The sequence below is a fragment of the Megalobrama amblycephala genome, linkage group LG3, assembly GCF_018812025.1.
Source record: "Megalobrama amblycephala isolate DHTTF-2021 linkage group LG3, ASM1881202v1, whole genome shotgun sequence".
Lineage (NCBI taxonomy): Eukaryota > Metazoa > Chordata > Actinopteri > Cypriniformes > Xenocyprididae > Megalobrama > Megalobrama amblycephala.
The window spans coordinates 62,179,219-62,202,665 of NC_063046.1; the positions used below are offsets into that span (position 1 = coordinate 62,179,219).

At 39.1% G+C, this 23,447-nt stretch overlaps 1 protein-coding gene across 1 annotated transcript; it reads left to right on the forward strand.

Moving 5' to 3' along the window:
• Positions 1–15,879: 15,879 nt before the first annotated feature.
• LOC125264086 lies at positions 15,880–23,028 on the forward strand. The gene is made up of 6 exons (XM_048183330.1): positions 15,880–15,973; positions 16,215–16,544; positions 18,841–19,170; positions 19,383–19,672; positions 19,809–19,834; positions 21,172–23,028. The coding sequence occupies exons 1-4, from the start codon at positions 15,880–15,882 to the stop codon at positions 19,469–19,471; spliced, it is 843 nt and encodes a 280-aa protein (XP_048039287.1). The 3' UTR covers positions 19,472–19,672; positions 19,809–19,834; positions 21,172–23,028.
• The last annotated feature ends 419 nt before the right edge of the window (positions 23,029–23,447 follow it).

Genomic DNA, 23,447 nt, shown 5'->3' on the forward strand with positions numbered 1-23,447 from the left:
TCGGAAGGCCATGGGAGCAGGTCCCATCACTCACAATGGGAAGCGTTTTTACATCTACCCAGATTACTCGGCCGCCGTCAGGAAAAAGAGAGCAGCCTTTACCGAGGTGAGAGGATTGCTTCGCCGGTGTACGGGCGTGAAATATGGTCTCCTGTATCCAGCTACATTAAAGATCACGGCCCCAGCTGGCGAGCAGATGTCTTTCGAAGACCCGATCAAGGCCAAGAACTACATTGAGACTAATTTGCGTTCACGGGAAACGGAGGGAGAGTGACAGTTAATTCACCGACCATAACAGGTATCACGCTGCATGCTAGCATTACTGTAGTCTGTGCAGGCTTTGACTGGTAAACGTCGCCACACTACAGTCGGATGCATTTTATGTTTGGACAATGCATAGCTTATTACAATATGTTGAGACTTTATGTGGTCATCATGTGGCCTGGAGAATATTTTATTTAAGAATATCTTCCTCATTGTTTCTCCCTTTTCTCTGCCACGTCAGTGTGGATAGCGCTGAGTCTCAATTTGTCACTATAACCCTTATGGTACTTTTATTTTTGTTTTCTAATGTAGTTTGTTTAATTAATCCCATTTTTACCACCAGTGTCATTAATTTTATTTGATTTTACTCTTTTCCTGCGGGAATTGTCTTCCAACTGTGAGTGTTTGAAATCGTATCAGCCTGTAAACAGATGGGTACCGGCATGCATGTAGCAATAATAGTGTTGAGATAAGGGTCCTATTACATTTTGTTCTACCCTTGCTGAGTTCATGTAAGAGTTGAAGTTAGTGTAAACATGTTATATGCCTAGGAGAGAGAGGAGAGTTTTCAGGGCAGTCTCAGGTTTAAGGAAGACCAGCCCAGGGGCACAGGATGGTAAGAGGTTTATCTATGTTTATCTGTTCGTTTTTGTTAGTGTTGTTTTGGGTTTATTTGTGGTTTATGATTTGATTCAAACAGGCATTGAAGTACTGAGGTATAGCCAACGTGTAGGACTGGTTCATTATCAACTGTGGCATTATGATTCTGGATAATGTAAATAACCAACAAAAAGCGGTTTCATTTATTAGCTGGAATGTCAAAGGGCTGAATAATATGGTTAAAAGGAGCAAAGTATTTAGTCATTTGAAATTACTCAAACCTGATGTAATTTTCCTACAGGAGACGCACTTAAATATTAACTCCCATAAAAGACTAAGCTGTAAATGGATTGGACAAATATATCATTCTCGTTTTAACTACAAAGCCAGGGGAACGGCAATCCTAATTAGAAAGGGGATTCCATTTGAACATTCTAAAGTAATATCAGATGCTAATGGCAGATATATTGTTATAGTGGGCAAGCTATTTAACACACCATTAATATTCGCTAATATCTATGGACCTAACTGGGACAATGCACAATTCTTTCTTAATTTTTTTTCGACTCTCCCAGACCTTAACTCCTACAAGTTAATTTTAGGTGGAGACTTTAATTGTGTCCTCCATCCTCAGTTGGACAGGTCAAGCGTAAGGTCGAACAATACTTTTTCGTCAGCTGCAGTGGCTATTAATTCTCTCCTTCGTTCTTATGGTTTATCAGACCCTTGGCGTATAAATAATCCAACTACGAAGCAATTCTCTTTTTTCTCTCCTGTTCATCATAGTTACTCCAGGATTGATTACTTTATTGTCGATAACCAGCTATTACCCTTAATTTCCAGCACCAAATATCACAGTATAGTGATATCAGATCACAGCCCAGTACAGATGGATTTAGTTTTTCCAGGCAATGTAGCGCCCCAACGAACATGGCGGCTAGATCCCCAATTACTTTTATGTGAACACTTCAGAATATTTCTCAACAATCAGATCGACTTCTTTTTGGAATTTAATGACACTCAGGATGTGTCAAGGGGAGTTCTGTGGGAGTCTATGAAAGCCTATATTAGGGGTCAAGTTATTTCTTATGTGGCACATAGAGATAAGGAGCGTTCTAAACAACTTAAAGGACTGGCTGACAAAATTGCAGACATTGACAAGCGCTATGCTCTTTTACCTACGCCAGATCTTTTTAAGGAGAAATTATTGCTGCAAACAGAATTTAACACGCTTATAACATGGAAAGTCGAGAAAAATATTTTTAAATCCAGACAGGTATATTATGAGCATGGGGATAAGGCTGGGAGGCTCCTTGCACTACAGCTCAAACAGCAGTCGGCTGAACAAATGATTTCAGGAATTGAAATAGGTGCTGACTCGATATCCCACAATCCTCAAGTCATTAATGACCAGTTTAAACAATTTTATTCTACCCTATATCAATCAGAGGTGGGTAGTGACACGTCAGAGATCTACTCATTTCTTGATTCGCTGGATCTCCCCAAGCTTTCTCCAGATGCGCAGTCATCTCTAGAACAGCCGTTGTCGCTTGAGGAAATAGCGAGTGCCATCAAGTTGTCTCGGACAGGAAGGGCGCCAGGTCCGGATGGTTTCCCCATGGAGTTATACAAGGAATTCTCTTCTAAACTCACACCCATCCTGAAATCAGTTTATGATGAAGCTTTGGCTACTGGAAATCTGCCGCAGACGCTTACCCAGGCCACGATTTCAGTCTTACTAAAGAAAGATAAGGATCCTGTACAGTGTAGTTCATACAGACCAATAAGCCTTCTGTGCTGTGACTATAAGATTTTAACCAAAGCTCTTGCACAAAGGTTAGACCCTATTATTTCCACCATTATTGATGAGGACCAAACAGGCTTCATTCCCGGACGGCAATCATTTTCTAATGTGAGAAGACTATTTAATGTGATATTTTCCCCCCATTCAACGATACATCCAGAAGTTATTCTGAGCCTTGACGCTGAAAAGGCGTTTGACAGAATCGAATGGACCTATCTTTTTGCAGTTTTAGAAAAATTCGGCATGGGGCCTACTTTCTGTAGGTGGATCAAAGTATTATATTCAACACCTATGGCGGCAGTCAGGACAAATGGTCTGATTTCGGAATACTTTCCGCTCTGCAGAGGAACAAGGCAGGGTTGCTGCCTGTCGCCCTTCCTGTTTGATATTGCGATCGAACCACTGGCAATTGCTATCAGATGTGATGGGAGGATTAAGAGTATATCCAGGGGTGAAATAAAACATAAAACTTTGCTTTATGCCGATGATCTCCTTTTACAGATATCAGACCCAATTGAGAGTATGCCCCATCTTCTTTATTGGCTACAAAAGTTTAGTAACATATCGGGATATAAAGTCAATTTGTCAAAATCTTTATTGTTTCCATTAAATAATCTGGCAAAACAGATCACTTATGTAAATTTGCCTTTTAAAATTGAAAATGATAAATTTACTTATTTGGGAATAGAAATAGCTGGCTCAATTAAGGCTATTTTCCAGTATAACTACAGGTCTATTTTAGATCGTACCAAAACTGATCTGGATAGGTGGTCGAAAACTCCACTCTCCCTGGCAGGACGGATAAATGCAGTGAAGATGACTGTACTGCCCAGGTTTCTTTATTTATTTCAAATGATTCCCATTTTTCTCCCCAAATCCTATTTTGCTCAGTTGGACCTGCTATATCTCTTTGTTCATATGGAACAAAAAACCTGCACGTATGAAGAAGGCAAGCCTGGAGAGAGCTAAATCTGATGGGGGTTTGGGTTTACCTAATTTCTTGTTCTACTATTGGGCAGCCAATATTGTTAAGCTGACATACTGGATAACCATGTTCGCAGATAAGGAGGGTCCAGTCTGGACTGATATGGAACTGAAAGCTACACTCCCAGTTTCTCCGATTTCGATCTTAACTGCCCCTCTCCCACTAAATATTAAATTAACTGAGCTGAACTCAAATCTGGTGGTTCAGAATTCGATTAAGGTTTGGGGTCAATTCAGAAAACATTTTAACTTGATAAATACATGTAGCTTCTCTCCAATAATGTTTAATCATCTTTTTGTACCGTCTCAAATAGACCATTCATTTGCAGCTTGGCACAGAAATGGCTTGGTCTTCTTTCGAGACCTCTTCACTGAGGATGGCTTTGTTTCATTTAAATCTTTATGTGAAAACCATAATTTACCTAAGTCTCACTACTTTAGATACCTTCAGGCTCGGAGTTTTGCCTCTAAATTTTTTTCAGGGTACCCATCTCCACCCTCTAAAGACCTACTGTACTTGGTTCTTGATGTGAGTCAACCTACTAAAAGAGCAATATCAAAGATTTATGCATTAATTCTTGATGGCTGCCCTCATACATGGGACAAAGTCAGGGCAGCGTGGGAAGGAGAGTTTGGAGAAATGATACCGGAAGACATCTGGAAAAATACCATACAGCGCATACACACATCATCTCTCTGTATTAGACATGGCTTGATTCAATTTAAGGTTGTCCACAGGTTGCATTACTCAAACGACAGACTGTCAAAATTATACCCTAATGTTAAACCGAACTGTCCTAGATGTCACTATTCTCCTGTTTCTTTGGGGCATATGTTTTGGTCATGTCCATCTTTGTATGACTTTTGGTCATCAATTTTTCAATCACTGTCAGTTATATCTGGCGAAACACTGCAACCTGACCCCCTGATAGCTATCTTCGGTGTAGCACGTGATGAGCTAAAGCTCTCCCACCTCCATAAAAATGCAATAGCCTATGCTTCGTTGCATGCCCGCCGTTTGATACTGTTGAACTGGAAGGCGAAAAACCCTCCTTCTTACGTCCATTGGATTAGAGAGGTGATGTTGGGATTAGCTCTGGAAAAGATTAGATATACAGTGCACGGCTTGGAGGGTAAATATGACAGAACCTGGTCACAGTTCATAACTCATATCAAGAATCTGCCTTTTGCTTGACTCATTGTCTTTTTATTTGTTGGTAATTTAGTTTCTTGCTCTTTTCTCTGACTGCCGTCCCTAGTCTCCTCAATGCCTGCAGTCTGATTGTTAGGATTTTTTTTTTTTTTTTTTTTTTTTTTTTTTTTGTGTGTATACTTGTTTTCTTTTTTGTGGGAATGCCACCTGGATGGGGGTGGGGGGTGAAGTTCACACAACCTTTGTAAGAAATGCTGAACTTATGTCAATGTTTTGTTGAAAATCATAAATAAAGTTGCAAAAAAAAAAAAAAAATTGAAAATTATATAAGTTTTAACCTTAAATGCTCATCTTGAACTAGCTCTCTTCTTCTTCTCCTCTATTAGAATTCCAGCATTGTAGACACTGCTAAGTGTATTACTGCCCTCCACAGGCCAAAGTTTGAACTAATTGTTATATACTATTGAACTAGCATTGCATATAAAAATTAGTTCAAACTTTGACCTGTGGAGGGCAGTAATACACTTATCAGCATCTACACTGCTGGAATTCTAATAGAGGAGAAGAAGAGAGCTAGTTCAAGATGAGCATTTATGATTAAAACTAATATAATTTTAAATTTTTTTCAGAAAATGAGCGATGGTTTCACTAGATAAGACCCTTATTTCTCATCTGGGATCGTTTTGAACAATTTGAAGCTGCTGTGAAACTAATTTTGACCTTCAACTGTTTGGTGCCCATTCAAGTCCACTATAAGGAGAAAAATCCTGGAATGTTTTCATCAAAAACTTTAATTTCTTTTCGACTGAAGAACGAAAGACATGAACATCTTGGATGACATGGGGGTGAGTAAATTATCAGGAAAAGTTTATTTAAAAGTGAACTAATCCTTTAAGGTATTTTTTGAACTTTCTCAAATGGTTTCTTTAAATATTTGTTGATGCCTATTTTTAGTTGAAAATTAGAAGTTGATAACTACTTTACAGTTTAGCAAACTAATTTGTAAAATAAATATTATTTGTGTCATGTGATGATGTTACTTCCTGTTAAGTTCTTCCTGGTTCTGCTGAAAAAGTAAAGAGGTTGTTTCTCAATTCCAAGAATGCAAAGAATGGACTTGCGTTCTCGTAGAGACCTTGAAAGAACGAACTTGGAAAGACGTGAGGACACAGAACGCATCCTTGTGAGAATTGAGATGTGCTGCGATCTTGTTGCTCATCTGACCGTCCCCCAGCAAATTATAAGTAGCGCCTAATGCACAATTATCAAAACATCACAAACTGATGTCATAACCTATTAAAAAATGTATTTCATATTATAGACATTATTTTAATATAATTTTATATATTTTTATTTTACTGTGTGTACTTATGAAAATGAGTAGCCTGTGTTACCATGCTATGTTAATATTCTTTTTAATATGCCAATAAAAATACTTTCTACTTTCTTCTGCTTTCTTCTACTTTCTACTTTCTTCAGGTTATCATCACTTTATTAAAATTAAGCAAAACAAACAGACACATGTTTACTTGCACGAGCCGTCATGTATTTGAAGCGGGAATCTCTTTAGTGAGAATGAGAATTTTAAAGCTTATACAGGTTTCCGTATGAAGTCCACCCACAGAGTCTTCTGGGACTTCTAACGGTTCAAATCTCAAGTCCTCTGTACTTGCTTTCTTGCTGAAATTGAACTTTGACGATTAATGATGACGTTCAGTGAGAACACTACACTGTTAAAACTTTGCGTTAAAAATAAAATGGCCAAATTCTGACAGCAACAAACCATTTTCCATTAAAACAGTAATATACTGTAGAAAACAATGCATTCTGGGTAATATTTGTAATTTTCGAGAAAATAGCCTACAAGAATATACTATGAGTTAACATCGCTCAAAGTCGACACTCAGAGACTGTATTCAAATCACACCCTATACCCTCATTCACTATTCCCTACATTAGCTCACTAATATAGCTCACTTGACAGAGTGAATGAAAAGAAGTGAGTGAATTCAGACACTGATGAACACCTGATTAGCAGAATCACTGAAGGACGGAGAAACAAGACCAGAAAAAAAGAGAAGAGACGAGCAGAAACTCAAAACTACCACTGACTTCAGCCACACTGAGTGTCAAACCAGTTCACAAAACTAGTTTGACATTATTTCTTTCATTCATGTACATGTACATGTAGTTTGTAGTCACCATCGTGGTGACCAGTGTCTGCTTTAGTTGGGCTCTTGACTCTTTAACATTATCTTTCTCTGGCTGCTGTAACTGAGTGTTTATATAACACATTTGTTATGACAGGAAAAAGCCAACATGACGTTGATCTGTTTTTTTGGTTGTTGTGATGATGCTGTTAGTGATTCAGAGCACCAAAATCCCATGATTTCAGTAAACAAAGCTTTGTTATGTAATAAGTGTTTTGAAATTTCAATATTTATGTGACTTTGGCAGTTTGATACACGCTCCGACATGAGGGTGAGTAATAAATGACAGAATTTTCATTTTTGGGTGAACTAACCCATTAAGGTGTGGTTATGAGTGCATCAGATGACCACTTCCCCCCACTCCTATAGTTTAGGGTACCAGTCGATGTCTTTTACCTTGGAAATATGAGAACACTCCCAACAGGAGGCTTTTAATTCATTTAGAATTTATGTAAAGTGGTCAGCTGATTTATTTGAAAGATTGGTGAGATTGCTAACTTCTAGAGCCTCTTCTGTATTATCAGCCCAAGGAAGACACGAGCATAATAAAATATGTTTTATTAACAAAAGATAAACAAGAATAACTAACACAACTACTAAATGAATACTATGAATGATAAAGGAATAAAGTGCATAAGATACATAAAATACAAATGATTAAGTTGGGTGTGGCTATGGAATAGTTACATTATTTCATGGAAAGATAAACTGTTTCTCTGAAAATAATAAACTTTCTGTATAAAATAAAATATTTTTTTTTAAAAATCATCTACATCAGTTTTATTTTTTTATTATTCAAACAAATTCTCTGAAAATGCTAAATTTCTGTTTTATGTGATAGTTGTCATATTCTAAAAGTAAAAAAGAGGTCTGTATAAAGTAAAAATATACTGAAAACACGTCTTTCGAATGGAATTAAATAGCAAGTATTTGGCTGTCTTGTTCATCATAATTATTTTTTACATAAGAGCAACAAATTACATTAGGCTACATTCATTTTTTTTAGCAACACTGCGCATGTGCATGAATCACGCTATATCCGCCTTTGGTGTTGGTGTCTTATCATCACTACAAACAGAAACTGAAAAAGATTTTTGTTTTGTATGCAGATTAAAGAGCATCATTACGTCATCGCACTGCGTATATTTATGCTACTTTCAGTTTAACTGGTGAAAACAGAAGAACTACTTCACAGAATCTGCAGTCATTTTAGGCAAAAACTGAAAATGAAGTATGTCTCAGATTTGCTCTCACTGAGCATGTATTTACTCGTGTACGGTAAGACATGTTTAGGTTATATATTTGGGACAACGATGAAAACGAACGTGACGCAGTTTAGTGTTGTTTGACTGTCATTTCTTTTTCAGGTGTTTTCGGTGCTGGTGCTGGTGCTGGTGCAGATGAAGACTCAGTGTCTGTGATGGAGGGAGATTCAGACACTCTAAAATATCCTTTGAAAAATGAAGAAGAATGAATTATATGGTATTTTAATAACATTCTCATCACTGAAATCACTGGAGATCAGAGTAAGATCTGTACAGATTATCAGTGTAAAGAGAGATTCAGAGACAGACTGAAGCTGGATCATCAGACTGGATCTCTGACCAGGATCTCCAGCAGAAACAGTGGCGGTGGAGGATCCTACTCTGCTGTTGTTCATGGTAAAACATCATGTTTATGTGATAAACTGAAAATCTGATTTATGTAGGCTACCCTTTTACCAGATATTTTCTATTCTTCATATTTTATATATGTAATTTTGTTACAAAAAGAAAAGATTCATCATTCATTCCTGTTATGTTATAAAATTATTAGTAATCAGTTGTTTGAGAATGTTTGGCTAATGATATGTATGTGATTAGTCATGCCTACATATTTACGTGCTCGCGTCTGCGGCTCTGCACGCACAGTTGAGAGAGAGAGATGCGCTTCATATCTCATGAGGTGTGTTCCAATTCAGGGGCCGCGCACTTCGAAGTGCATGAAAGGGGTGGGGTTTTGGAGTGGAGGGTTGCCAGGTCTGCGCAACAAAACCATCCCAAATGTAGCGTAATCACAGCACAAGTGTAAAAGTATCCTACTTCCAGACGTGGCAACAGTGAGCCGAGCATCGTTACATGGCTAACGGCTGTGTGACAGACAGCTGATGTTTGTGTGCATTATGACTTTATGGGGTTTTTACATGCTTCACTGCCGAAGACAACGGGACACTGGACCAAAATATGTATGGTTAAACTATGTAATGTTAGTTTTATATCGTTAGCAACTAGTTAACCTTGTTTGTTGTTATGTTAAATGAAATGTTCAGTTGTTTTAACTAAAATAAACTTGCACTGACATCTTAAAATATACCTGCTGAGCATGACTATTTGTAACAGGCGAGAATTTTAAAGCTATGATCACCAAGCCAAAATTTGAATGGACCATAGATCTGTTTTAGTATGTTCAAAATATTTCTGATTTTTATATATTTATATAATACGCTCCACCAGCATCTGCCTTCTCAGCCGAATGAAAGTGTACACAAATATTATATGTTTTGTTCTGTTTTATATACTGATGATTTAAAATGTGAAGCTATTTTTCTGATGTTAAATCCTGAAGTTCTGTTGTAGCTATATAGTTGTAAAAGGTAATTTATGTAATGTAGCTTTAGAACGATGTATTTAATGTAAAAACATTTAATTTACATGATGAAAAAAATATTATATAGGCCTACGTAAAATTTTTCATTTAAAATTACATTTTTGCATCAAGTTGCATAAAAGAAATAAACAATGAACAATTCTCTTTTATTTACACAAAAAAATGTTTAACAGAAATGACTGAGTCATATGAATAAATAAATTCATAAATTACATTACAAATACATGTATACAACTTATGCATTTGCTAACCTAACTTAAAAAAAAACTGTACAGAAATTAGGCTGTTTCATTGACAAAGTGACATTTAAATAATATTTATATCTACACATTTTTATGCACTGTATTCTGTTCTTGAGAAAACGGGGAAAAAAGCGTCCTTTGAAGTGCGATTCACCGCGGCGCGAAAAGGGATGACGTAATTCGAGAGCGACTTCAAGTGCACCCTCTCCATTTCCCAGGGGAATGAAGCACCGATCTCAAGACACTTCACGGTCTACACTGTCCCACAGTTCATTGCGCGCCAGTGACGACAGGAGTTCAGGTGTGAATTGTGAGCAATGCCCCGGTTTCACCAGTCAAACTGTAATATCCGTGATGTCCAGGTCAGTTCATAAATGCAATATCTGTCTCTGAGATGGAGTGCTGTTGAATAAAATCCTAAACTACTGTACTTTAAATTCAGACTTAAATACAGAGTAAATGTACAAATATAAATGTAACATAATTTAACATAAAAAAACAAACAAACAAGGTTAACTTGCTAAAAATATAAAACTAACATTACATAGTTCACATATTTTGGTCCAGTGTCCCGTCATCGTCGGCAGTGAACGTGTTAAAACCCAATAGAAAGTAATAAAACTTTAAAATGCACACACAAATGTCAACTGTCAGCTGTCTGTCACACAGCCGTTAGCCATGTAATGACGCTCGGCTCACTGTTGCCACGTCAGGGATTGGGATACTTTTACACTTGTGCTGTGATTACGCTACTTTTGGGATGGTTTTGTTGCGCAGACCTGGCAACCCTCCACTCCAAAACCCCACCCCTTTCATGCACTTCGAAGTGCGCGGCCCCTGAATTGGGACACAGCTATGGTGAACTCTTGTTGAAGAAGCCCGCATCTGTCTCTTTTCCTGCTTTCATTATTTCTTTACTTTTTCAGGAGAACTACATTTTAAAGCAAGTCATGTATGCCTACATTTAAGTTACATCATTAATATGATATTTTTTGGAGTGACATTAAATATTAATTTATTTTATTTAAGAAATTCCTTCCGAAGGATTTCCACTGGAAGGGACTGAATTAAATACAACAGACACTAAGGCTAATTCCCCCTCTTCCTATCACTTCCATACAGGGAAGGTAAACGACCATTTCTCAAAGTCTCTCTTCATGGTCTTCATCATAATTTACGTCATACAGTATAGTTAGGTCTTTAGGTATATTTGCATTTAAGTATTTTAGACATTTTTGTTATATTCAATTTTATTACACCCAGCATATTCAAAAAAAATAATTTGCATGTAAAAAAAAATTGATTCAACTAAGCTGAATCATCCCCATTGAGACTAAATTTATGTTCCTTGCCATTTGTTTCTATTATTAGCAAAATCTATTTCTGTCTGAGAAATTGGGTCAGTGGTTTTATATAAAGAGTATATAAAGATTTCCATATTAAATCTTTCGGTTGAGCACCATTAACTCTAGCTGTGGGGTTTTAGTAGCTAGATAAACTTGATTCATTGGTCTGATTTTTTAATCAAAACTCAACCTTTCAAGTATTACGTAAAGGAAATTCCAATGGAAATCCTATTTGGTGTGGAAAATGGCAGATTATCAGCAGACCCATATTTTCATGTGTAACATTTACAGTGTTTGGGGTAACGCATTACAAGTAACTTGAGTTACGTTACAAATTGAATAAAAAACAGTGAAATGCAATCTCACAATTTTACACAAACTGGTAAAAATTAACTATTAATTTACACAAATATACTTTATGTATTTAATCTCACTTTATTAACATGTCTTTACTGCTGACCTTCAATGATCTAATTCAGCCATACTAATAAGCAAAAATTACTTTAGATTAGATTTATACATAAGAGTGTTGAACTTCCTTCTCCTGTATCCTGTTTTTCTTCAGTCCAGAATAGCAGCACATCTGAAAGGTTTGTTTGAGCTGCGCCCTCTACTGTACAGGCGTAAATATGTATCTCCTTCAGCCTGAGGCATAATCATTTCACTTTTGGTGTGAAAGGGCCTTTATTTGCCAAAAAAAAAAGTAAAGCAAAAGTATTGTAACACATTACTTTTCATAGAATTAATTAAGTAACTCATAGTTACTTTTTAGTGAGTAATGCAATATTGTAATGCATTACTATTAAAAGTAACTTTCCCCAACACTGAATATTCGTGTTGTATGATGCTCATTTAGTTGTTCAAGATCATTCATGAGACTTTAACGAATGCATGTTTGTCTGATGAATGAATGCGTAAATCAGTGATGTTCTTCTGTTTGTTTTCCTGTGCTACATTTAGGGTTGTGCAATATTGACAAAAATAAATCTCAATATTTCTGAGATTTTTGTCAATATTTTACTTAGTGTGTTTTTGTGCTAATACCTTGGCTGGTTTAGCCCTGCCATAGACTTGCTAAAAAGAGACTTGCTATTCTTCATATTCTGTGTGCTGGTTATACTTCACAGCAGTAGCAGGAATAAGCTTTTCCATTAAGGGCTGATATTTGATACTTACTGAGTTGCACTGTCTATATGTTGAATAGGCAGTGTGGCGCTTCGGTTCCCTTTCGATACTTCCCTCGTACTGCGTATGGGGAAAAGCTCCTTTTTTTTTGGTGCTGAAGCCTTTTTTGAATAGCGCAGTGTAACTGCACGGCCATTTGTTCAAACTGGAAAACTTTTTGAACCAATGACAGCCTATGGCAATGATGCGCGCCAAAAAGCCCGCCAAAACGGGTGGGGCTTATGGCTATATAAGCGGGCATTTTGCCATAGGATTTCAGATCTCTCTCCTTCAGCGACGACTGCTCTTCGCTGGATCTTTGCTGAATGCGTCCGCCGCCTGGAACGAGCTCTCGTTGAAGAGGCACTGCAGCAGACCAGCTGAGATCGCCGAACGCAGCAGCGCTGGCGCCCTCGTAGACTGCCGCTCTCAAGCCACGTGCTTCCCGCTTCTGGCTGCTTTCTCAAAGGTCTCCTGCTGCCATCCAGCGCTTCTAAAGCAGCAAATTTCCATGGTTTAACGCCGGCCCAGCACCCGCGTGCCTCTCCCTCTTCCACGAGAGAGCCTTCTCCAATCCTGTTTTCCCGCCCAGAGCAGCGTCCCATTGGCTGAAGCGAGCGACTTCGTCTCTTTTGGCGGATCGGAGGACGAGCGGCTCGATGACTCCATGTCACTTGCGGCTTCTGAAACTGAGGAATGGGCCGGCGACCCCACCCACCTGCCATCACTTGAGCCCATCGACGGCAGAGCTGGGATGGACGCTGAGCTGTTCCACGTTCTCTCTAAAGCCGTTGAAGAACTCGACCTTGAGTGGGCTCCACCTGAAGAGCCAACGCGCAGCAGAATGGACGAGTGGTACCTGCCGGGACGCCGTTAGGCCGCCCGCCAATGCGCTGCGCCGTTCTTCCCTGAAGTTCACGATGAGCTGACCAAGTCGGCCCCCTACTCATCCCGCTTACGCACTTCCTCTCCCGCAGCTTTCACTTCAGTTGACAGCTCTCAGGAGAAGGGCTAAGAGCGGATACCACCCCTGGACAAGGACGTGGCTGCTCACCTCTGTCCCCCCGTGGCTGTGGGCTGGAAGAACAAGAGGGCCCTTCCTTCCAAGCCCTGCAGGACGACCTCCGCCATGGCTGGCAGAGCCTATTTGTCCGCAGGCCAAGCCGCTTCGGCGCTGCACACCATGGCCATTCTCCAGGTGTTTCAAGCAAAGTTCCTCCGTTCCCTGGACGAGTCTGGTATCGACGCACCTGCCTTTCACGACCTCTGCAGTGCCACGGATTTGGCCCTGCATGCCACAAAAGCCACGGCCCAGGCCATTGGAAGATCCATGGCCAACCTGGTTGTGCTTGAGCGCCACCTCTGGCTCAACCTCACAGAGATCGATAAGGTGGCTTTTCTCGACGCCCCGGTCTCTCCATCCGGTCTCTTTGGGCCAGCTGTAGAAGGGTTCACCGAGCGTTTCACTGCAGTGCAGAAATTATCCCAAGCAATGTATCACTTCCTGCCCAAACACTCCAGCTCAGCCGCTGCTTCGAGTCGCCCCAGGCCTGCGCCGACTCAGCACCAGAGCAAGCCTACCCCTTCTACCTCCCTGGCGGCGCCCCTCAAGGAGCAGCGCCAGCAACGCCACGCTAAGCGCGCTACCCTTCCGAGATGCCAGGGCCCCTGTCCAAGGATTGTGCTGGACCCGACGTCTCCGAAGTCTTCCTGATTATTCGGGAAGAAAGAGGAAGGGGCAAAGTCCCTACCCCAAAAGCTCTCTTGCATAGTTCCCCCACCACTGCGTTCAGTTGGGGTGTTGGGGACCTGCTCCCACTGCTATTGCGTCCACACAAAACGCTGTTGTTATGGTGAACACAATAAATACTTCACATTTTTAAAAAGAGAGCAAATTTCCTCTTCCACACTCGTCAGTGTTCAGGCCCCTGAACAGCGGTCTGTCATCCGACACTATTCAACCTCTTGTCACACGGGCCGAGGCCTGGCAGGCCATCCCCGGTGTGTCAAAGTGGGTTTTGGGGGTAATAAATCACGGCTACTCACTGCAGTTCGCCCGAAGGCCCCCGCGTTTCCGCGGAGTGGTTCCCACTTTGGTAGGACCGGATGACGCTCATGTCCTCCGTGCCGAAGTGATGTCTCTGTTAAGGAAGGGAGCCATATAAATAGTTACCCCTTCAGAGAGCGAATCGGGGTTTTACAGCTGTTACTTCCTCGTCCCCAAGAAAGATGGCGGTCTCAGACCCATCTTAGACCTCAGACTCCTGAGCCTCTCCCTCATGAGACGGAAGTTCAGGATGTTAATGTTGAAACAGATCCTCGCCCAGATTTGCCCCGAGGCCTGGTTCTTCTCGCTGGACCTGAAAGATGCTTACTTTCACATCCAGATAGCCCCCCATCACAGGCTATTCTTGAGATTCGCATTCGAGGGCGTGGCTTACCAATATACAGTCCTTCCCTTCAGGCTGTCCTTAGCTCCTCGCACTTTTACAAAGTGCATGAACATGGGAATCCAGATTCTGAATTATTTTGATGACTGGCTCAATGGCCATGCAGTTACACTGTGCTATTGAAAAAGGCTTCAGCATCGAGGAAAAAGGAGCTTTTCCCCATACGCAGTACTCGTTCCCTATCTCAGGGAACTGAGGTTACGTTCGTAACCGAGTAAGTTTTTACATCAGAACGCCGACTTGTTATTGGGTGGCTCCTGTGTCAGCATCACACGCATGCGTCGCGCTTTGTTTGTTTGGAACTATTTTCAATGAAAAATAGTGCAAAACAGATAATATTGTGTCTAAAATGTAACTCTTAATAATAACTTATTATTTATTGAACTATAGTATAAATTATCACATTTTCAATCATGCTAATAATATTCAGTTAACAGCACTCTTGCTTGCATGATAGTGCTTAACTACATCATATAAAGATTTCTAAGACAATTTTTTTTTTTTTTAATATCTTGAATTTCCAGGGCATTATTACTGCATTTGAATAGGTTTTATAACTCAATGAATGCTTTTGCACTCTCAAGATGTCATCTCACATAACGTTAAGACAGCAATCACAATATTATTGTAGACAATATATTTTGCACACCCCTATTTACATTATTAATCCACGCATATTTCTCTGTGCACAATTTTTATGATATGGGGCAAAAACATTTTCACAGCACTTCCCTGCTGTATAATTTTGTTTTTCTCAAAAGAAACTGTTCTTTTCTTCTTGAGGTGCTGGTGTTGATGAAGACGAAGTGTCATTGATGGAGGGAGATTCAGTCACTCTACACACTGGTGTTCAAACAAACCAACAAGAAAAGATTAAATGGTATTTTAATTACACTCGCATCGCAAAAATCAATGGAGATCAGAGTAAGATCTGTACAGATGTTCAGTGTAATAAAGGTACTGAGAGATTCAGAGACAGACTGAAGCTGGATCATCAGACTGGATCTCTGACCATTATGAACCTCAGGACATCAGATGCTGGACTTTATAAACTACAGATCATCAACAGCAGATTCAGCATCATGAAGAGATTCAGTGCTACTGTTGCTAGTGAGTATAATAGTGTTGATACTCATTAGATATAAACATGTTTGATCTCATAGGTTTGATCCACTATAAGAAGTCAGTGAAGTCATAAATTATAAGATCAGTCATGATACTGAATGAATGTTTATCTGACTAGTGGAAGTGTGAATCAATGATGTTATTATTATGCTGTTTGTTTGCATGTGTTACATTATCTTTTGTGTATTTTTTTTTCTGAATAATGAACTGTTCTTTTCTTCTTCAGGTGTGTCTGGTTTTGGTACAGATAGAGTGTCAGTGTCTGTGAATGAGGGAGATTCAGTCACTCTTAACACTGGTGTTAAAACAAACCAACAAGAAGTGATTAAATGGTATATTAATCACACTTGTATAGCTCAAATCACTGGAGATCAGAGTAAGATCTGTACAGATGTTCAGTGTGATGAGAAATTCAGAGACAGACTGAAGCTGGATCATCAGACTGGATCTCTGACCATCATGAACACCAGAAACACAGACTCTGGAGAATATAAACTAAAGATCATCATCAGCAGCAGCATCAGCATCATGAAAAGATTCAGTGTTTTTGTTCATGGTGAGTGGCTACGTGTCTTGTGCATTTAAATCACATGAATAATGTGTTTAGTGACATTTTTGCAGTGATGTTCAAAGATGTTTTGCATGTAAATTAATTCACATCTATAAACATTCGCTGTTAAAGGGGACCTATTATGCCCCTATTTAAAAGAGTACATCTCGGGTGTCCTCAGAATTTGTCTGAGAAGTATCAGCTTAAAATATCAGATGATATGCCCTAAATGGCATTTTGGGTGAGATCTTTAAATGCGAATGAGCTGAGGGCTGTGTATTTACATCTTGTGATAACCAGCAACAGCAAAACAGGAGAACAAAAATTAATGACTGTGAAAAAATACCAGTGTTCAGCCGTATATGTAAGAGCTGGACTCCAGCAGAGGTACAAACTCAGAAGACTACATCAGAGGGCAGCACTGAGTCGTGTCATTACCAGGACATTCGCTGGGAAGGATAGAAGAAGAAAAGAGAGCCAATCAGCAGTAGGGGGCGTGTCCACTCATGATGAGGAAGGAGAGTGTGTGGGGGCGTGTCCTCTCATCATGGGGGAGAAGAGAGTGAGCCAATGGGCTTGTTCTTTTTTATAATGGTGAAGGAGAAAGAGAGTGAATGGGTGTGTCCTCTCGTCAGGAGAGAGCCAATGAAGGGAGGGGTGTTTATTTTGATTTCAAATATGTTTCCAAGAAATCGCTTAAAGGTACAATCTGTAATATTTTTTTTTCCGCTAGAGGTCGCTAGAAGCCTATTCAAAACAAAGGCGTAGTTTGATGACACCAAGTTTTAGAGCAGAAACTTGGGACATGTGGTCTCCATCTCAACGGACGGTGCAAAAGAATAGGGATTGGAGTCGGGAAGAACTCATGTTCATTCATGGATGCGGTTATTAACGTTACTGTAGTATGAAGCAGAGCAGGAGCGAGTGTTGCGGGAGTTGAACGAGGAGCTGGAGCGATTGATCAACACACGCCCCACGAGCAGCGGGACATTTATTATGACACAGTCGCCGGCGCCGCTTCCGCTTCCACTTTTCCGGTCATGAGTATGAGGTTTACGGGAGCTGTCCTTGTCGACAGAACCAGCGGCAGATGGTAAACAGTAATTATGTTCCATAAATAAGTAACACAATTCACCATAAAACGTGCAAGAAGTAAATAAGGAACTGCTTGAAGCAAGCTAGTGGTTTGCTGGACGCTAGACACTACTTCCGCATTTGTCCACCACACTGTTGTCATGTGGTTTCTACGTCAGTAAAGGCGGTAACAAAGGGTAACTGGCGTCATTAGGTGTGTTCGAGCTCATGCAGCGCCGCAAAGGCCGATCGGCGGCTGACTTGAAGCAGTGCATGCTGGTAAGAAATTTTATCCGACTTGAGACAGCGCCGACACCATGTGACTGTGACGTATGGCTTCAAAGTACCACGAGAGCGATTCGAGATCAGCCGCCTGAGGCAGCCAGCGCAGTTTCTCAAGAGGAGCTGCACGAGCTGTGATGACGACACAGCTGTTTCACGATTGGCCGGATTCACCGCATGACAACGATCACGTGTGTTTCGTGTTTATTGTCACGCCTTCAGCTCCACTAATGCTCAAAAATCTGTGTTTTTATAACAGTTAAAGCTCTTTTCATGTAGTCGCGATGTTGTATTGTGTCATGTTTATCAAAATAAAACGGATAAAAAACAAAGACCCCACTACATTGTTATTTAAATAACATACACTTATGTTGAACTTTATTCTTGTAAAAACAGACGCTGTAAGCAGTACATACAGTTTTGAATGAAAAGGTCTCTGAAACATCAGTGTATTAGTCAAATATTGCATTTATTTCACTTCAGCTGTGATAAAGTATGCAAACCGATGCAAACGCAGCGCGAGCGTCACTCCGGGAAGCAGAAAGTGTCCGACTTCACGTCTCCGTTTTCAGCTCCTCCCCGCCTGCACGCGGCTAATCTCGCCGATCGGTTACATCCAGCCGCAGCCGATGTCGAACACACCTATCGACAGGCGACTGCACTGCCCCGTGTCACTGTTTAGAATGGGAATTTTCTCATGATTTACAAGTAGTTGAAAACATTAGAGATATTGTTAGTCATCAGCTGGACAAAATATATAATACTAGCCTAGTGGTTTTTGGATATTTTACTGCGAATATCTTACAGATTGTACCTTTAATGCCCCTCTAAATGCATCTGTTATTTCATACTCTACTAGGAGACCAAACTGCATTCCCACTGATTTAATGCAAATAAATAAAATAAAAAAATAAATCCTTCAATCTGCTGCTCATTTGTGTTTCAGGTGTTTCTGCTGCAGAACAAGATAAAATGAAGAGAAAATCAGTGATGGAGAGAGATTCTGTTACTTTAGATCCTGGTATAATAAAAACAACAAATTATTTGATTATGTGGTATTTCAATGACATTCTCATCGCTGAAATCACTGGAGATCAGAGTCACATCTGTACAGATGAACAGTGTAAAGAGAGATTCAGAGACCGACTGAAGCTGGATCATCAGACTGGATCTCTGACCATCACAAACACCAGAAACACTGACTCTGGAGAATATGAACTAGAGATCAGCAACATCAGATTCAGCATCAAAAAGAGCTTCAGCATTTCTATCACTGGTGAGTTTCATTTAATCACTCAGTACATTTTCCTAAGAACAGTTTTTGAATAAATTTAGAAATAATCCAAAATCATTGTGGCCTGTTTGAAAAAGTGACTGCACATCTAGTTACACACAACAGCTAACACATGCAGTTAAAAAGTCTTTTGTTATCAACATGAAAAATACATGAAATTAATCAGTTTTCCTGTGCTGCCGTTTCCTTTTCAGCTCACAGTTCTAATGCTGCTTTAGATGCTGTTCTTTTAAACACCACTGGATGGCGCCATTTATCACTTAAATCACTGTCATACAACTAATGACCAAAGTAGCAGACAGATAATTGTTAAAAGTTGTCTGAATCAGTCACTCTCGAAGTAACGATGGCTGTCTGTCTTCAGCTGCTGTAGCAGGAATATATGCTGCTGATGTTGCTGCTGTTGTTGGTGTTGGTGTCGGTGTCCTGCTCCTTGTTGCTGCTGGTTTAATTTACTATTGTAATCATGAAGCAAGAAGGAATGGTGAGAATTGCATACAGCTGATGTAACAAGATGAAAATATGATATTTATTGTGTGAAAATAATCTTTGAAATCTTTTATTTTTATTATAATTATCCAAAGTACTGTGTTTAATTGAGATTGTTGTTGTTCCAACAGGCAGCAGTAGAGAGGACAGTCTTCAGGTAAGATACTTGGGTAAAGTTGGTTTTATATTCACACATTCGGACATCCGTATTCAATAGTCTTGTTAATCACACTACATTGGACATTCAGTGGACTTTCACAAGTAAATATGCCATTAAAACAATACTTGCCTATTTTGATCGACTGTGAAAAATGTTGTAAGTTGACAATCGTTGGTTGTCAATATCATGTCGCTGCTTAAAATTCGCAAACATTAATTTATTGCACATTTATTGGAAAGTCTGAATTTATCAGAAGTGCGAATGTGCGAATATAAAACCAACTTTACCGAAATAGGTAAGATACCATGTGAACTGAATCTGCCTGCTGAAAAACTAATTCAGATCTGTGAGTTTGAAACATGTTTGCAGACATCCCAACCTGCAAAAAGTCATTTCAGGGAGGTACCCCCCCCCCCCCCCCAAAAAAAAAAAAAAAAAAAAGAGGAAGGAGCTATAAGCTATAGGCATATGCAATTATTTGTTAATTGTTTAAATATGTAGATTACTTTTACTATTTATATAAGCTGCTTATACTATTTATGTAAACTGCTTTTATTTATTTTCCATTGCAACTTTAAACAGGTCTAAGGAGTTTGCTGTTTTCATGTAGCCTTGGCAACTTTCCTGAATAACATGCACATGAAATGAAACTTGTCAACTCACCTCACTGATAATTGATTGGTTGATTTGCAGAAAAAGGCCATTCGGGATGCTCTCTGTCATACATGCGCTTCGCACACACACGCAAGGTCTCTCTCTCGCTCCCTCTCCCTCTCTGCCGTGCGCGCGCTGGTTTGAAACACAGTCTCTATGCGCGCTCTTGCTCGCTCGCTCTAGATTCCGGGAGATTTTAACTAATTTGCGGGCATCAGGGAGCCGCTATCAATATGCGGGAGACTCCCGGAACTTCCGGGAGACTTGGGATGTCTGTGTTTGAGTGTTTTATATGGTTTCACTCAGAAATCACTGTGTAGAAACATCAGTAATAACTGACTCTTCAAGACAGTGTTGCTCTCTTACAGATTTACTATACAATGAAGATGGATAATATAATAATAATTTGTATTGCTTTCCTTATGTTATTATAATTTATTTATTTACCATAGGACGACCCCAGTCTAGGATCAGGGTGTAATATAATGTTTCTCCCAAATAAACTAAATAACAAGTAATAAAACAAATGACAAACAATATGAAAACAAAAAGCGAAACTTTAATAAGAGAGCATGTTAGAGGACCAATACTGTCCAGTTACTGTCCAGTTTTTGTGTTTATGTAACTGAATCATCAGTCCTGTTCAGTTCTTTTACCTTCTCTTATCTGTTTTATTACAGGAGATTGATGCAGATTACTCGCCCCTTAATCAGAGTTACTCTCAAGTGTCGATTGTGATGTCTCCTAATCCGTCTGTGTCTGAGGCTGCCAATGAAACACCACAGTAACATTGTTATACTGGCTTGAGTAATCCAAAATTCTGATCTATACACCATTTTCAGGTTGTACTGTGGATGGAGAAAATGGAGGTATTTGAAAATGATTACGCATGTTTAGTCATGTGACGCATGTAGTACCCATAGACATTTATAGTTATACCGGCATTGTTGTGCCTGTTATTTACATTAACAGTGTTGCTCAAGATAAATGCTCCTTTGTAGAATCTTTGTATTACATTCCTGCAAAGATGACATTGAATTTACTCACATTTGCTGTCCTGCATGTCAAAATATGAGGATAGGTGTGTTTTGAACTTCAGGAAAAAAATAGCTTGAAAATGCTGTATCTGGATTAATCCTGCTGAGCTGCTATTCTGTGTAATATTAAAGTTTCCATTCTAACATTTACTATCAAAGATTTGAGCTTTTAACACTGCTAAACTAAAACTTGAAACTATTTCAAACTTATAACCTCTAAACTTAAAGCCTTCAATCTTAAAGCTGTTAAAACTACTTTAAACTTTCCTGCTGCTTTCTCAAGCCAACATCAAAGATTGTCTATCTAGTTTATTATTTAGATTCTTTCAGTGAAAATGAACATAAAGAGAAGATAAGGGAATGAGAGAAGACAATCAGCAGAAACTCAAAACACTCAGAGAGAAATAGTGCCATGATACCAAGATTACAGTATTGGGTACCATTACTGAAACTTCACCTCAACACCAGTTTCAACTAATTCAAATTCAAACTAATTTGCTATAATTGAGTTTGTTAGTAATTTAAATACTACATAACATGAAGTCAAAATGTTTTAACTATGTAAATGTTGCTTCAGAAATACAAACAATTAATCAACAATAAATAAGAAACAAAGAAACACGTTAGCAGCAATAAAACAAAGACTGCTGATGTTTTTCATTATATTGAAAAAAAAGAAAGTGATCCAGATAGGAATTGAGAGACATTTCATTAATAACTAAACATGAATCATGATAGATATTTTGATCAAGTAAAGTCATACTCAAGACAAGCTCTTCACAGAGCAGCTGTCAGTCAAAATCTCAGGTACTGAATTGAGTCTGCACTACTGATAATCTTTACAGTTTTACTATTGTCATTTGACAACACTACAGATGATACTGTAAGATATTGTGTCTAATATTTACATTATTATATACATATATTTGTCTATGAATCACTGTGTTTTTGTTGGTTTGTTTGTAATGTCATAACTTTGTGGTTAAAGTGAAAGCAGGTTAAAATCCTCAAGGGTTGATCCATGAAATATCACCATTGTGTCCTTGATCAAACTCTGAATCTCAGGAGCTGAACCTGTAATAAGTGTACTGAAAGACACTGTGGAGGAAAATGGCAACAATTTTTTTTATTATTATTGTATTTCATTTGCAATATATTGTTGTTTTTTTATGTTTGATAACTGTTACTGCTGCTGCACAAGCCTTTCTACAGGTATTAAGCATCTGAATGATGTTTTAAGCACTTCACTTGAATACAAAAAATAATTTGTGAAAAGAAACAGATTTGCACAATTACTTAAATTTGTCCTGTTAGATTTTCTTGTTCAAAGAGCTTATTGTCTGCCTACAGAACATCATCAGATCTCACTGGACTCTAAGTACCATTTAGGCCTCAGTAAAAGACAAAACTTGGATGCCTTGTACTTTAATTGTATTTTTTAGACCTTTTTAGGGGCCAAGCACCGAAGGTGCGGAGGCACCTATTGTTATTGTTGGTGTTCTTTTTTTTTTTCTTCTTCTTCTTCTTCTTCTTCTTCCGCTCTTGAAGTCTATGACAGCCCATAGAACCGCTTGCGGGAAAGTTGTGAAATTTGGCACACAGTTAGAGGACAGTCTGACCTTTGTACATAGCAAATTTGGAGTCTCTTGCTCAATCCCTCTAGCGCCACCAGCTGTCCAAAGTTGCACTTATGTTTATGTCAATAACTTTTGAACCAGAAGGGTTAGAAACAAAATTCCTTGGGTCAAGACGAATCGATTGCACCCTATGACGTCATTTTCCGTCATGAAAATTTTTCCGCCATTTAGAATTTTCTGAAAAACGTACTTTTTCGAACTCCTCCTAGGCGGTTACTCCGATTTTCATGAAAATTGAATCAGATCATCTTCAGACCATGCCGACAAAAATTTATGGAATTC

Excerpts from the sequence above, each read along its gene's own strand:
- LOC125264086 (XM_048183330.1), top strand. The coding sequence starts at position 15,880 with ATGAACCTCAGGACATCAGATGCTGGACTTTATAAACTACAGATCATC. Across the intron at positions 15,974-16,214 it reads ATTCAGTGCTACTGTTGCTA|GTGTGTCTGGTTTTGGTACA; the intron begins GTGAGTATAATA and ends TTTCTTCTTCAG. Across the intron at positions 19,171-19,382 it reads CTTCAGCATTTCTATCACTG|CTCACAGTTCTAATGCTGCT; the intron begins GTGAGTTTCATT and ends TTTCCTTTTCAG.